General features: G+C 41.9%; 1 protein-coding gene across 1 annotated transcript; it reads right to left on the bottom strand.

The window, feature by feature from the left end:
* Positions 1 to 7,298: 7,298 nt before the first annotated feature.
* On the bottom strand, positions 7,299 to 9,218 carry LOC119647132 (cytochrome P450 6a2-like). The gene is made up of 2 exons (XM_038047923.1): positions 7,975 to 9,218; positions 7,299 to 7,811 (listed from the first exon to the last, which is right to left on the bottom strand). The coding sequence occupies exons 1-2, from the start codon at positions 9,062 to 9,064 to the stop codon at positions 7,396 to 7,398; spliced, it is 1,506 nt and encodes a 501-aa protein (XP_037903851.1). The 5' UTR covers positions 9,065 to 9,218; the 3' UTR covers positions 7,299 to 7,395.
* Between the last annotated feature and the right edge of the window lie 3,845 nt (positions 9,219 to 13,063).

The raw sequence follows: 13,063 nt of genomic DNA, 5'->3' as shown, positions 1-13,063 counted from the left end.
GCCGTACGTCCATATAGGCCTTAGGATCTCCTTATGAATTAGCAGCTTGTTGTCGATGGTCAGCTGGGAATTTCCCGCCCACAGCCAGTTCATTTGTCTGTATTGGTCATTTAGTTCGTCCTTTTATCTTAGACGGTCTCTTTTCCAGCTGAGGTTAGCATCGAGTGTCTTACTTAAGTATTTGACTTCACTCGCGTGTGGCACATCTTGTCCATTTATGATGAATTTAGCTGGATTGTGTTTTGTGTTGGCGACGTTAATGTACATTGATTTCATTTATTTTTATTTTCCATTTGTTGGTCCATTCTACAATGTTTTCAATAGGTGTTTGGAACTTTACTGTTGCTTTTTCCGTGGTTTTTCCCGTGGTTAGGATGTCGCAAATGTCGCTGTTTTAGCTTATTCACAGGAAGGTATATCATTGGAACAGAAACAATGTTGGGCCCAAAACTCTGCCCTGCGGCACACCACCTACAATTTTTCAGTTCATAGTATGCTGCTTCGTATTTCACTCTGAGTAGGCGCTCTGACAGATTATCTTCTAATATATCGAAAAATTCTTCTGGGAGGTACCTATACAATTTATGCAATAAACCTTGATGTCATACTTTATCAAAAGCCTGGGCGACATCGAGAAAAATGGCTGAGAACACTTGCTTGTTTTCCATTGCATTTTCTATCGGATTCATGAGCATGTGCAACGCTTTTCGCAGAAATGGGAAGGGGGGGGGGTGGTATTAGATTTCAACCCACAATAATTTGCTCCAGTCTGTTAAGGGGAAGCCTTTCAAATGGCTTGGCTGTAGTAAGGAGTGGCTATATTGTTGGATACGATTCGACTCTAGTTGGCTCCTCTCCTGATTTGGGAACGATTATAGTTTCGGCCACTTTCCTTTGCCGATGCACATATTTTAATCTTGAAGCTACATTAATTCTTCTTCCTCTTTTTCTTCAGCCTTTGTCCCGTTCCCAAGCGGGGTCGGATCGTCGTGATCAGTTTCGCCATTTAGCTCTGTCGAATGTCTGATCTCGGTGCAATCTCGAGGCTTTTAAATTCCATCCAGCGTAACAAGCCACTGTTGTTTCGGCCTGCCTTTTGATCGTTTACCATCGAATTCGATGTTCAGACCAATCTAGGCAAGTGAATTCTCGTTAGCATGAATTGCGTGACCATACTATCGAAAACGCCTCTCTCGCAATTTTTCCACGATTTCGGATCTGAGCAAACCGTATCACGCCACTAGCCCAACGTAACATCTTCATCCCCATTGCCGCAAGACGCCGTTTATTGTCTGTTATAGTCGGACAACACTCAGAACTATAGAGGGTGACAGGACGGACGACATTGCGGTAAATTTTAGATTTGAGACATTCGTTGATACGCCGATCACAAAGAACACCAGTTGTGGAACGCCACTTCATCCAGGTTCCGTTAATGCAAGAAGCAATTTCATAACGCAGTTCTCCATTGGCTGATAGCGTTGACTCGAGGTATTTAAATCGCTCAGTTCTGGGCAGATCACTGCCGCTGATAGTGATTGTGCCTGTTTCATGGGGATCGGTCGTCAAAAATTCAGTTTTGATAACATTCAATCTGAGGCCGAGTTGCATGAGGCGATCATTCCATTTTTGGACAAGTTGCTATCAAATGCTAGGAAAACATAATCTTCATAAAGCAGTGTGCGCTAGACATTGGATATCCCGTGTGACGGTGTCCATAATAAGAACAGAGAGGAGTGGTGAGAGAGCGCTTCCTTGATGAATACCAACTGAGACACGAAACGGTTTTGATACGCCCGCCATGCTTCGAACTTTACTTTTCGGATCGTGGTAGAGCAATTGAACCCAGCGCACGAGTTCCTCTGGCACTAAGTGTTGTCGTAAAGCATACCAGATGAGTTCGTGTGGCACACGGTCAAACGTTTTCTCTATATAAAGAAATGCAATATAAAGAGGGCGATGCTTTTAACGGTGTTTCTCCATGAGTAACCGCGCAGTGTGTATTGCGTCAGTAGCTTCGCAGTTCTTGACAGATCCGGCTTGATTTACGGTTACTTCAACGATGTCGTGAATATGGTTCTGAAGAATGCGTTCAAAAATCTTCATGGTAAGGGAAAGTAACCGGATCGGACGGTACTTTGAACATTCTGCTGGACTACCTTTTTTTTTCCATATTAGAACAGTGGTACTTTCTTTACAGTCAGATGGTGTTTTTCCTTTCAGAATAACCCGATTAAAGAATTCACTGAGCCACAGTGTTGGGTCCCAGCTCTTCGCTGTCCAGAGCAGAGATGCGATGTCGTCAGGTCCTGTGGCTTTCCCTGATTTCAATCGTTTTATTGCCTCCTCGACTTCAGTTGGACTGACAGGTGGAATTGCTCCAAATGTCGCAATGATTGTGGAAGTGGAGGATGAGCAAATTCTTCAGTTGAAATCTGCTCGAAGTATTCTCGCCATCCCGAGTGTCTAGTTTACCGTAAAGATTTTTGTAATGGTTCACTTGGGTGACAGCGACTGTTTTCTTTGCTTCCCTGTTGGCATTCTTATAAATTTGCCAATTGGCCAGCGTTTTATCGTCGAGAAATTTGAGGTAGAGGCGTTTCTTCTCATGGACCTTCATTTCAACATCATCATTCCAAACCCAAGTATCTCGGTTGATGTACCGCTTACCTGGCTTGATGACTCCGAGGGTTGCAGAGGCCGCCTTGTGGATCATGTCTTTCATTTGGTTCCCCGATTCTTCCACATTCGTAATGGTTGGTAATCGTGTGAGTGAGATCGTTTCTTCTTTTTTCTCACCAAGTAGCCACCATTTAATGCGCGGCAGTCCAGTGCGTTCCTCACGCTGTTTTATCGGTGGCTTCATTCGCAGGGCAGCAATCAATGATTGATGTTGAGGTGCTATGGTCTCATAGGGAACGGTTTTGCAATCAGTGACAGTGGTAAAATGTCGGCGTCTTATGGGAATATAGTCGATTTGCGTTTTACTGTTCCCACTATAAAATGTAGGAATATGGGACAATCGTCTGATGGACCATGTATTCATAAGTACAAGGTCGTGGGTGTCCGTAAAATCGATTATACGCTCGCCACCCTCATTGCGCGCTCTCATCCCCTTTCCCCCATGGCTGCATTAATTATTTAATTATTGTAATAATTTCCTTTACTGGCAATTCTTTCAGTATTCTCTTTGTAATAAGTTGATAGTCAGGAGATTTATTAGGAGGCACATTTGTTTAAAACATTAAGTCTTACATGGCGTATTGGATAATAGTCCACTTTTCTGGCTTGGGCTCCAAGGTCCTTTCTAGATGCTTTATCCTGGGTAGAGCGAACCCATTTCCCGTTTTCCTGCTTAATAGGTGGGACTTGTTTTCTGGGTCTTTTTAGATTTTTCGTGACTTTTCACTGTGAGTAGCCCGTGTCTGTTTGTGGTGTCAAATTTGGGAATTATCTGCAGGACCCATTTTTAAGGTTATGTAAAACAAAACCTTATTAAAAGCGATTCACCGTCTATTTGTCACATTTACTTTTCTCCAAAACAGCTATACTAATTCAAACGAAATTCGGTGGACATATGGGAACTATGAAATCCCACGGCGTGAATTTAAATCCCGTTTAAAGGAGGCTCCCCATCATGTAAACATTTTTTCCACAGTATATCGTTACATGGGGTATCAAATGAAAAGCCGCGATGAGTACTTTCAAAACGTGATATTAGTTTTAACATAAGAAACTAAAATCCACAAACTTAAAGTGAGACCGAGAGAGAAATCTAAGAAAACAAGCGCTTATACGAAATTTTACACCGGCGTAGGGAACAGTATCGCACAAACGTATAGGTTCATGAAAACAATCTAACAATCAGGTGAGAGTGGATACTGAAGCCATTCACAACACAGGCCTCCGTAACGCCTATAAGCGGGAAATGCATTCCACAATAACTGTAGCTTACAGATGTCCAGGAGATGAACATCAACAAATGATCTTCACAATCACCTGAACAGCGTCACCATTAGTACGGCCACACGCAACAAAAGTCGGAACGGCTTGTTCGACGATGAATGTAAGCTAGCAACGGAAAGGAAAAATGCTGAACGTTACATTCTCAAAGAACGCGCGGTCACGCGCAACCACTTATCACGAACTCCGTCGAGCGGAGAAGCGGATTCACAGACGGGAAAGGAAGCCTATGAGAACCAGGTCTGTGAACTCGAAAAGTACAGGGAGCAACCGTACCAGGCGCGGAAGTTTTACCAACAAGTCAGCAGGGTGAAGCCTTAGACACCTCGATGCTCATCCTGCCGAAACAAAGTAGGAAATCTGATTTACGGCAGAATGGACATGTTGGAATGATGTGTTGAGTACTTTGATGAACTACTGAACAACCAGAACACCGCCGAGGTCCCGTCAACTGAAGACAGCGGGAAAATACTGCCACCACCAAGCATGGAAGAAACGGTCCGGCTTAAAAACCATAAATCGTTAGGAGCCGATGGAATTACAGACGAATTGGATAAATATAATATTTAAGCGTCAAACTACACCAAGCAGTTCATCAACTGTTGCTTAAGGTCTGGGCAACGTAGCAATATCTACTCCATACCCAAAAAGGTATCGTGCAATACACTAATTATAGAGGTATCACGTTGCTGAGTATTATCTATAAGATATTAACCGCTGTCTTGCTAGGCCGGATAGCCCCGTCTTTTCGAAATTTAGTATCCCGATGAAATTGATAAAACGGATTGGGCTGACCCTGACCAATGTGCAAGGCCAGATAAAAGCAGCAGGATCACTCTCGAGACCATCCAACATCAACAACGGTCTAAGACAAGGGGATGCTCAATCATGCGTCCGCTTTAACCTAGCTATGGAGAGGGTGATTTGCGATGCTGATGTGAATGGGAGAAGCACCATTCTCTTCAAGTCGACTGGCCTATGCTGACGATATTGAAATCATGGGAAGAAAATCCGGAATGTACAGTCTACCTTCACCCGCACCGAGCGAGCGACGCAAGATCTTGGGCTGCAATAAATGAAGGCAGGACAAAGTACATAGTGCAACTCGTCAAACGGAAAAATGAAGATAGGAAACTGAAACTTTGAGCCGTTGAAAATTTCTCCTATCTAGGTTTGAAAATCATAACCGATAACAACTATGACACCGAAATCCGTGCACAGTTGCTGGCAGCCAACAGAGCTTATTTTCGCTTACAAAAACGGTTTCGCTCGAAATGTTCCACCATAGGGTCAAAGCTCTCAATATACAAGGCTATGATCTTGCCAGTCCTTATGTAATAAGCTTTTGGCCCCCTCCCTGAGGATGGACGATTCCGTAGCCTATATACGACGAAATCTATGAGCAATACTACTATCGTCTGCTTGCGAATAAAATCTGCCTCAACAGGTTGCGGTGGGCGGGTCACTTAATACGTATGGATGAGGATAATCCAGCCCAGAAAGTCAATATCTATGGTAGAAAAAGAAGACGAGGCGGACCCTGCCTGGCGTAGGTCAGGACGCCAGACAGCTTTGCTTCTGAACCGGGCATGACGTTTTGTTGATGTCGCTAAGCCGACATGAACTTTTAGTTGAAAGCAATGTTTAGCTTAACAATGAACATAGTCCAGGTCGGCTGATCGGCGGTGAAGTCAGTGCTTGGTTTTTCCGTGATTTTCCCTTTACATCAGGGAGAATTGAACTAAAGAAAGTAGCTCGTAGAATTTTTCCGAGTTAATTGTTTTGTGCAGTTCTCTCTTTGCAAATTTGGTAGGTTTGACAGCTTTAAAGCTGGAAAAGTTGGTAATCGAAAGTGGTGAAATTGATTGGGAAGTTTAGTGGTGAAGACTCAACTGACTTGATTAAACGCCCACAGAGACAAGCGGAAAACATTGATAGTGGGTAGAAGATTATCTGGGCGAGCGAATTGTCAATTTACTCAGAAACAGCTGCTCCGATTGTCAGGAAATGTCTGTGTGACGCTTTGCATGCAACGAGTGGCATAATTCTGCATTGGGATTAAGGGGGGCTTCCCACATATGCGAAAGGGTTGTGTATATTTTTTTCACAAAATATGAACTTATATGCGGTATCAAACGAGGCTTTTCATTTAATAACCCCACATGACTATATTCGGCAAAAAAATGGGTGGGTGTTTAGAGTTCGCACCTACGCACCGAATTTCGTGTCAATCGGTATAGTGGTGAGTGGTGGTGAGACAGGGCGGACAGGCAGAGAGTGAGCCTGTAGTATGTTACTATTATTTAGAAATTTACCGTAAAACCTCCCTTAAGTTCATCATAGAAGTACAAAACTGCTATAGATCTAAATAGTAGAGTAACTCGGTAGAAAAGTCAGTCTATTCAAAACTCGTATATTGTGAACACCCGAATGAAAGCCAGGCCAGATGTTACAGATATATATACGAATAATTGTTTTGTGTTTATCCATCGTTTCCAGCGAATTTCTGCCGCCTTAGTTACCTCAGGAGGATACGACGTTAGGGACGAAAGTCACAACCGATGACAGCTATGACCACGACATCCGCGCACGGTTCCTGGCAACCAACAGAGCCTATTCTGATCCGCTTCAAATTTTACATTATAGCATCAAAACTTTTGCTCTACAAGGCAATGTTGTTGCTAGTCCCCATATACTTTATTCCTTCAAGTATATTCCTTGGGTGTTCTTCTCATGAAAAATTGTGGATGCTTCACCGCACTCGAGTTTTATTCTCTGTCTGAGGATTCACCTCATGTTAATTGAGATACTAAACCAATGGTCCAAAAACAAAATTCTTTCAGTTGTAAAAAAAGAAGGCAATTGAAGTGTAATTTTAAAAGAGTGGAAAACTTTAACACGACGTGTAGTCCCTTAAACAAACATAAAACTAACCTAGGTTAAAACTAAGAATGTTTGGCGGTATATATATTGATACAAACAGCCATACCGGAGAATTGAATCCTAAAAATACCCTTTTCAAAATTTATATACACAACCTATACCGTATACCCTTAACTAAAATCGAAAAAAAGTCCATTACAATATTACACATAATCGTAGGGAATACTTAGAAAAGAAGTAGAGCTTACTCATCTTTTAAATAACAGCCAACTATGAAGGTCTCCCAAAATAAAAGTGGTAAGGGAGAACAGTCCTATACATATATCAGGGGAAATTCCGTTTTTTATTTATTTATTTTTATTTTACTATCTATTCAAAGAAAAGAATTAGCATAACAAGTTTAGGTTTGGTAGACTAAATTTCGAATTTATGGATTCGTAAATTTCGGATCACCTAAAGCGATTTACTGAAAAATAGTTTATGATTGTTAAAACACGCTAGCCCCCGCTTATTACCTCATTGCCTCGTTAAATGCTTAATACTATGAAATTACGTTTTAATAATTTTCAAATGCATTCCGTTGATAGGTGCCAAAATCCCACCAACTGGTGAGAATTTCACTGGAATCGGTGTTTTCTCCGATGGCTCAAATCGATAGTTCTTTAACAGCATAGCAAGACCCACCCGTGATTGCATTCTTCCGAATCTCATTCCTATGCAATTTCTGGGACCATCTCCAAAGCTCAAGAATGTCATTGGATGCCGGGATTTCCACGCTTCTGGCAGGAAACGATCAGGATCGAACTTCTCGGGGTTTGGATAATAGCGTTCATCATGTTGAATTTGATAAGCAGGAATCATTACAGTTGTTCCTTTCTCAATCACCAATTTCGAATTTGCGATTTTGTAGTTGTCTTGAGCTACACGCTGCAACGCAGGAACTGGTGGATATTTTCGCAATGTTTCTAAAACAAAAGGAAAATGGATTAAGCTGTTACCAAAATTCCACAAAAATAAGTTACGAGATGCTGATAACATTGCAGTTGACGAAGTTGTACATAACGCCAATGTCTCCGGTCATAACTAGTACCAAGTCTCTCACTCATATTTGATTAGGTTCCAACTTACCATTGATCACTTGGTCCAAATAAACCATATCCTTGATGGCTTCATACGTCAAACGACCTTCATGTTTCCCGTAGACGGTATCTATTTCAGTCCGGAGCTTCTCCTGGATGTCTGGATTCAACGCCAGTTCGTACAAGGCAAACATCATCGTCGTAGAAGAGGTTTCGAAACCAGCAAGAAAGAAAACGAATGCCTGGGCCGCCACTTGCTCCAAAGTAAGCTTCCCTAATTTGATTTTCTTGCCTTCATCCAAAGTGTCGTTATTTTTCAAATCAATAAGCATATCCATAAAATCATTCCGTTTGATATTATTTTTTTCACGGTGTTCGATGGTTTGATTTACAATACCCATGAAAAAGTTATTGATTTCCTTGCCAAAAATTGATAAACGTAGTGCGGCAGCCAGTTTTGGGACTCGGAAGAAGACCAACCTTATTGAGCGCAGTTTTGATGGTGTGAAGACTTTGCGACCATACGCTCGGAACACTGCGTTCGGGTCTTTCAGACTGTTACACTCTAATCCAAAGGCGCATGTTCCGATAACATCAGTTGTAAAACAAGCAAGAATTTCCTTGACATCAATCTCACTGTGATCTTGCAACATTTCACTCAAAGCCTGATTAAACTGCTCTGAAACATCAACGATGGTAGGAAACATAAATTTCATTTTTCCAGAAGTGAAAGTAGGCGAAAGTTTCATCCGAAGCGATTTCCATTTTGGTCCATCCAAAGAAAATAAATGTGCGGAAATAGGATCATCTCTCTCATTTACATACACACCACGTCCATGAAAATTGTTGAAATCTTTCACTAACACGTCTTTTATAAAATCTAGGTCAGTTGCTACCGCCACTGGGTTGGCAAGGAAGTACGCTCCAACAAAAGGTGATTCGGCTCTCAAATTGTAGAGTCTCTCAAAAACGTCTCTGAAGTTGCCCAATTCTTTCCAAGGCAGGTTCCCTACAGGGAATTTTGGTTCTATGTGTGGAACACCACGGTTTTTCCAATAGGAAAACTTTCGTTGAAAATAAAAGTAAACTATGCCAAAGAAGGCCACAAATAACCAGACTGCGGTGGTAACGAGTTCCATGTTTTCACCGATATAAATCAGCCACCTTTACAGCACTGCTAACACGGATAATAATGAACTGGGTATGGACCACATGCCCTTAGCCTTTATATATGAAATATTTGATACAAAGATAAGCATTATCTGGCTTAACGGCTATCTACATGTTTCGCATGGTCAGCGTGAATTTGAAATTGATTTTGCCTTGTAATCACCTGGAAACTTCTCACCGTGAGTAGTAATTTGTTTTGAAAGGCAAAGCCTACAATAACCGAAAAAAGTTGGTGCATTTTAAAATCCCCGACTATTTCCCCAAATTACGTACTTTATTTTAAATATGATAACTCATATGATAACTCAGTAATAAATTCTTTCATTAATGGGAATCGATCAAAATAGAAGGGTTTAGATTCAGAATATTGGTAGTGCGTGGACGTGTTCATTGATCTTAGAGTATCGATAAATGAACACATCCACGTCCAAGGTCTTTAATAAAACAATCTTGAGTGGAATCAATTACATAATATATGAAGACGTTTTGGGAAAAACCAACTTTGTATTGCCAAAAATTCTAAAAACAGGTTCCAGGTCCCTTATTTCATTTTTTTCCGGGGTCAATTTGACAAATAATTCAATCAAAAATGTGTAAAAGTCCCTTTATCCTCACACTTTTTCTCTCTTTCAACACCATTAGCTTTCCTACTTATCTCTCTCTATTTTAGGATTTCCATCCCACCCTTCATTTATACAATCTTTAATATTTGAAATATTAACTTTTTAAAACAATTCAATCAAACAATTTCAATTTCTGGCTCAAGCCAGAATTGACGAGGCCAACCGTTCGTGGATCCTCCTACTTGCCCATATTGCAATTTATTCGATGGAGGCAGGCTACTGATTTTGGTTGAGGGTAATGACCTGCCGTATACGTTGCTGTTGACGCTGAGCTGGCAGGAACTTTTAAGTTCAAGGCCATAGAGCGTGAACGAAAATTAGCGGGACCGGCTGACTTTGGACAGGGAGATTAGTGGTGCGAAAAGATCACATTTTAATGCCTCTTTCAAAATCGTATAACGCTACGAAAGCTAACATATAGTTCGGTTTTGCTTTCGGAAAAAGTGGAAATGAGGAAAATATAAGTAAGAGCACCCTTTCGGAAAGGCGTGTGGAAGGGGATAAGTTAGACGAAGGTATCCGGACAAGATGCCAGTTGCCGTAGAAAAGTCCCCAGAAGAGAAAAATTGGTGAAATAGATTAGCGAAAGTGTTTGAGGCTCTCTGATTTGACTATAGGACAATTTTACTTTACACTTTTTTAATTCGTAAATGTATTCATTAACGACCAGAGGATAGTCTCTTTTCTTCGTGAGTGCTGTCATTACTCCGAAATCGGCGACATTGGGATCGATACCAGTAGCGTCGGACGTGACGGGAGCTTCAGTGTGTTGAGCGGGTGACACAATGTGGTCAATTGCCGTCGAGTTCTTCAACATTCTCGTGTAATCGAAACCCGTTGAGGAGGTCGATGAAACCACCCACACCTGGCGTTCATTGCACCGTAATTTTCGAACCTCTCAACGCCCGTGTTGATCGGTAGGACTCCAGCTGCCGACGGCCACCTTTTTACGTCGCAGGACGTCCTGAAGGCATACTGATATTTACGGCTTTGTCGCCAACTAACGATAAATTGTTTTGAACCGACAGTCAATCCAACACTGGTGTTCTTAGTAATCAACGTATCAACGAAAGTCTCAAATCTAAAATTTACCGCGATGTCAATGTTTACTTTTTTAGATGTTGGTCGACTATAAAAGACAATGAACGCCGTCTTGCGGTAATGGAGGCAAAATGTTATGTTAGACTGGTGGAATGACACGTTTTGATCCCATTCGAAATTATGATATCCGCGATCGATATGTAGTTGCACCGATCGCGTTCTGCCGGATGTCGTACTCTTGGCAGCGCTGATACCCAATTAAACTTATTTATTTCGCTTTAGCCCACCACACTACGGATGCATAAGCGAACATCGGCCTAATTATAGCGACATATATCCACATTAGTACCTGAGACCTAAGTCCGTATATCTAGGCAAAGCTCCGCCTACACAGCCCATAAGCTGTGAGAGCTCGTTTCATCTTTATCTCTACACGTTTGTTCCAAAAAAGCTTCTTGTCTAGAATAACTCCCAGGTATTTCACTTTTTCGGAAAGTTTAACGGTTGTACCCCTCATCTCTGGAAGGCAAAGACGATTCAGTTTCCTCCTTTTTACAAATAACAGCATTGTGGTTTTATTTGGCTTTACTCAAAGTCCATGCCTGAGGATTTGACTGTCATTCAAATCAACGACGCGATGTATATTTCTACACACCGTTCTGAGAAGTTGACCAACAACCTGCACTCCCACGAAATCCGCATAAGCTTGAACGTGTATTGGCAGATTTTGCAGTGCGCATAGTTGTGAATCTTTGAACATAGTCCGCAGAAGTGGCGAAAGTACACTTTTTTAAGGGCAGCCCCCGATCAACCACTCCAGCACATAGTAATTTCTGCGTTAGCATAGCGTAAATCCACATAAAAAGAGTTTCATCAACACCATACTCTCTGGCGGCATCTTATAACTTTTGGAAGGTCATGAAATCAAACCCCACCCATCGCGTACTCGCCTTTCAGAGTTGGGTTCTCTGTTTTTGAAACTAAAAAGTGAAAAGTAGACTCATAGGACTTTCAACGTTAGTAAGCACGTTGGTTTTAATTTATTGGGTGTGACCTTAGCGTTTGCGTGTGATGTGTGGATTTCAAGGCCACTTCATTCTGCATACGCTTCCAGATCTCCTAGTTCTTGCGTTGCCGGAGAATACAAAGCATTATAGGCTAAGTAAGCATAGTTTTCTCTCCTATTGCATTAACCTGGTATTACAGGTTGACCGCAATAAGGACATGCAAATTCGGGGCTCTCTCATCGAAGAAGATGCGATCCCTTTTACAAATCCAATGCCACAGATTTTGTTAAAACCAACCAATGACTCTTGAACCAGAAATATTTAAGGACAGTCCTGAAACTTTGCTAGCCTTGCTGCCAATAGATAGAGACTTTGTCACGCTCCTAGTCTGCTGTGTTCAGCGTGCACCTCAACGAGGTTACCAATTTGCCCTCAAGTTCAGTCCTCATTCTCAAAAAACTTCACCTTCATTTCTTACAATAACCAGCGACAGTTGGATCATATTAGCAGTTGATGTTGAACTTGAGAGGTGGGAGCCCTCCAACCCTGCGAGAACTGACGGATGTAGGACGCAAGCGAACATAAACGGCCAGATGGCGTTGTCAGCGCCTATCGTGTTACGCAGATCATCATCATCAACATTATCAACAGCACAACAACCGATATCCAGTCTAGGCCTGCCTTAATAAGGAACTCCAGATAGCCCATTTTGCGCCATGGTCCACCAATTCGATATTTCTAAAAGGTGTCTGGTCTGGTCCAAGCCCACGCCATCGTTCGATCTCAGACAGGGTCTGCCCTGTCTTCTTTCTCTACCATAGATATTTCCGTTATTGACTTTTGGGTTAGATCATCCTAATCCATACGGATTATGTGATCTGGCCACCGCACTCTATTGAGCCGGATCTTATCCACAACCTCACAGTCGTGACATTGCTCCTAGATTTCGTCATTATGTAGGCTTCAAAATCGTCCATCCTCATATAGGGGGCCAAAAATTCTTCGGATAATACTTCTCTCGAACGCGGGTCAGAGTTCGCAATTTTTCTTGCTAAAAACCCAAGTTTCTGTGGAATACATGAGGCCTGGCAAGATCATTGTCTTGTACAGTAAGAACTTTGACCCTATGGTGAGACGTTTCGGGCGAAACAGTTTCTGTAAACTGAAGTAGGCTCTATTGGCTGACAACAACCGTGCGTGGACTTCATCGTCATAGCTGCTATCGGTTGTGATTTTTGACAATAGATAGGCGAAATCATCAGCGGTCTCAAAGTTGTAGTTTCCTATCTTTATTCTC

Source organism: Hermetia illucens, chromosome 1, assembly GCF_905115235.1.
Source record: "Hermetia illucens chromosome 1, iHerIll2.2.curated.20191125, whole genome shotgun sequence".
Lineage (NCBI taxonomy): Eukaryota > Metazoa > Arthropoda > Insecta > Diptera > Stratiomyidae > Hermetia > Hermetia illucens.
This window is presented reverse-complemented; position numbering and strand designations above follow the sequence as displayed.

What these genes read in the sequence shown, in the direction of transcription:
- LOC119647132 (XM_038047923.1), bottom strand. Translation starts at nt 9,064, where the DNA reads ATGGAACTCGTTACCACCGCAGTCTGGTTATTTGTGGCCTTCTTTGGC. An exon ending in TTTGGACCAAGTGATCAATG is followed by an intron (nt 7,812 to 7,974) that starts GTAAGTTGGAAC and finishes CTTTTGTTTTAG; the next exon opens with AAACATTGCGAAAATATCCA.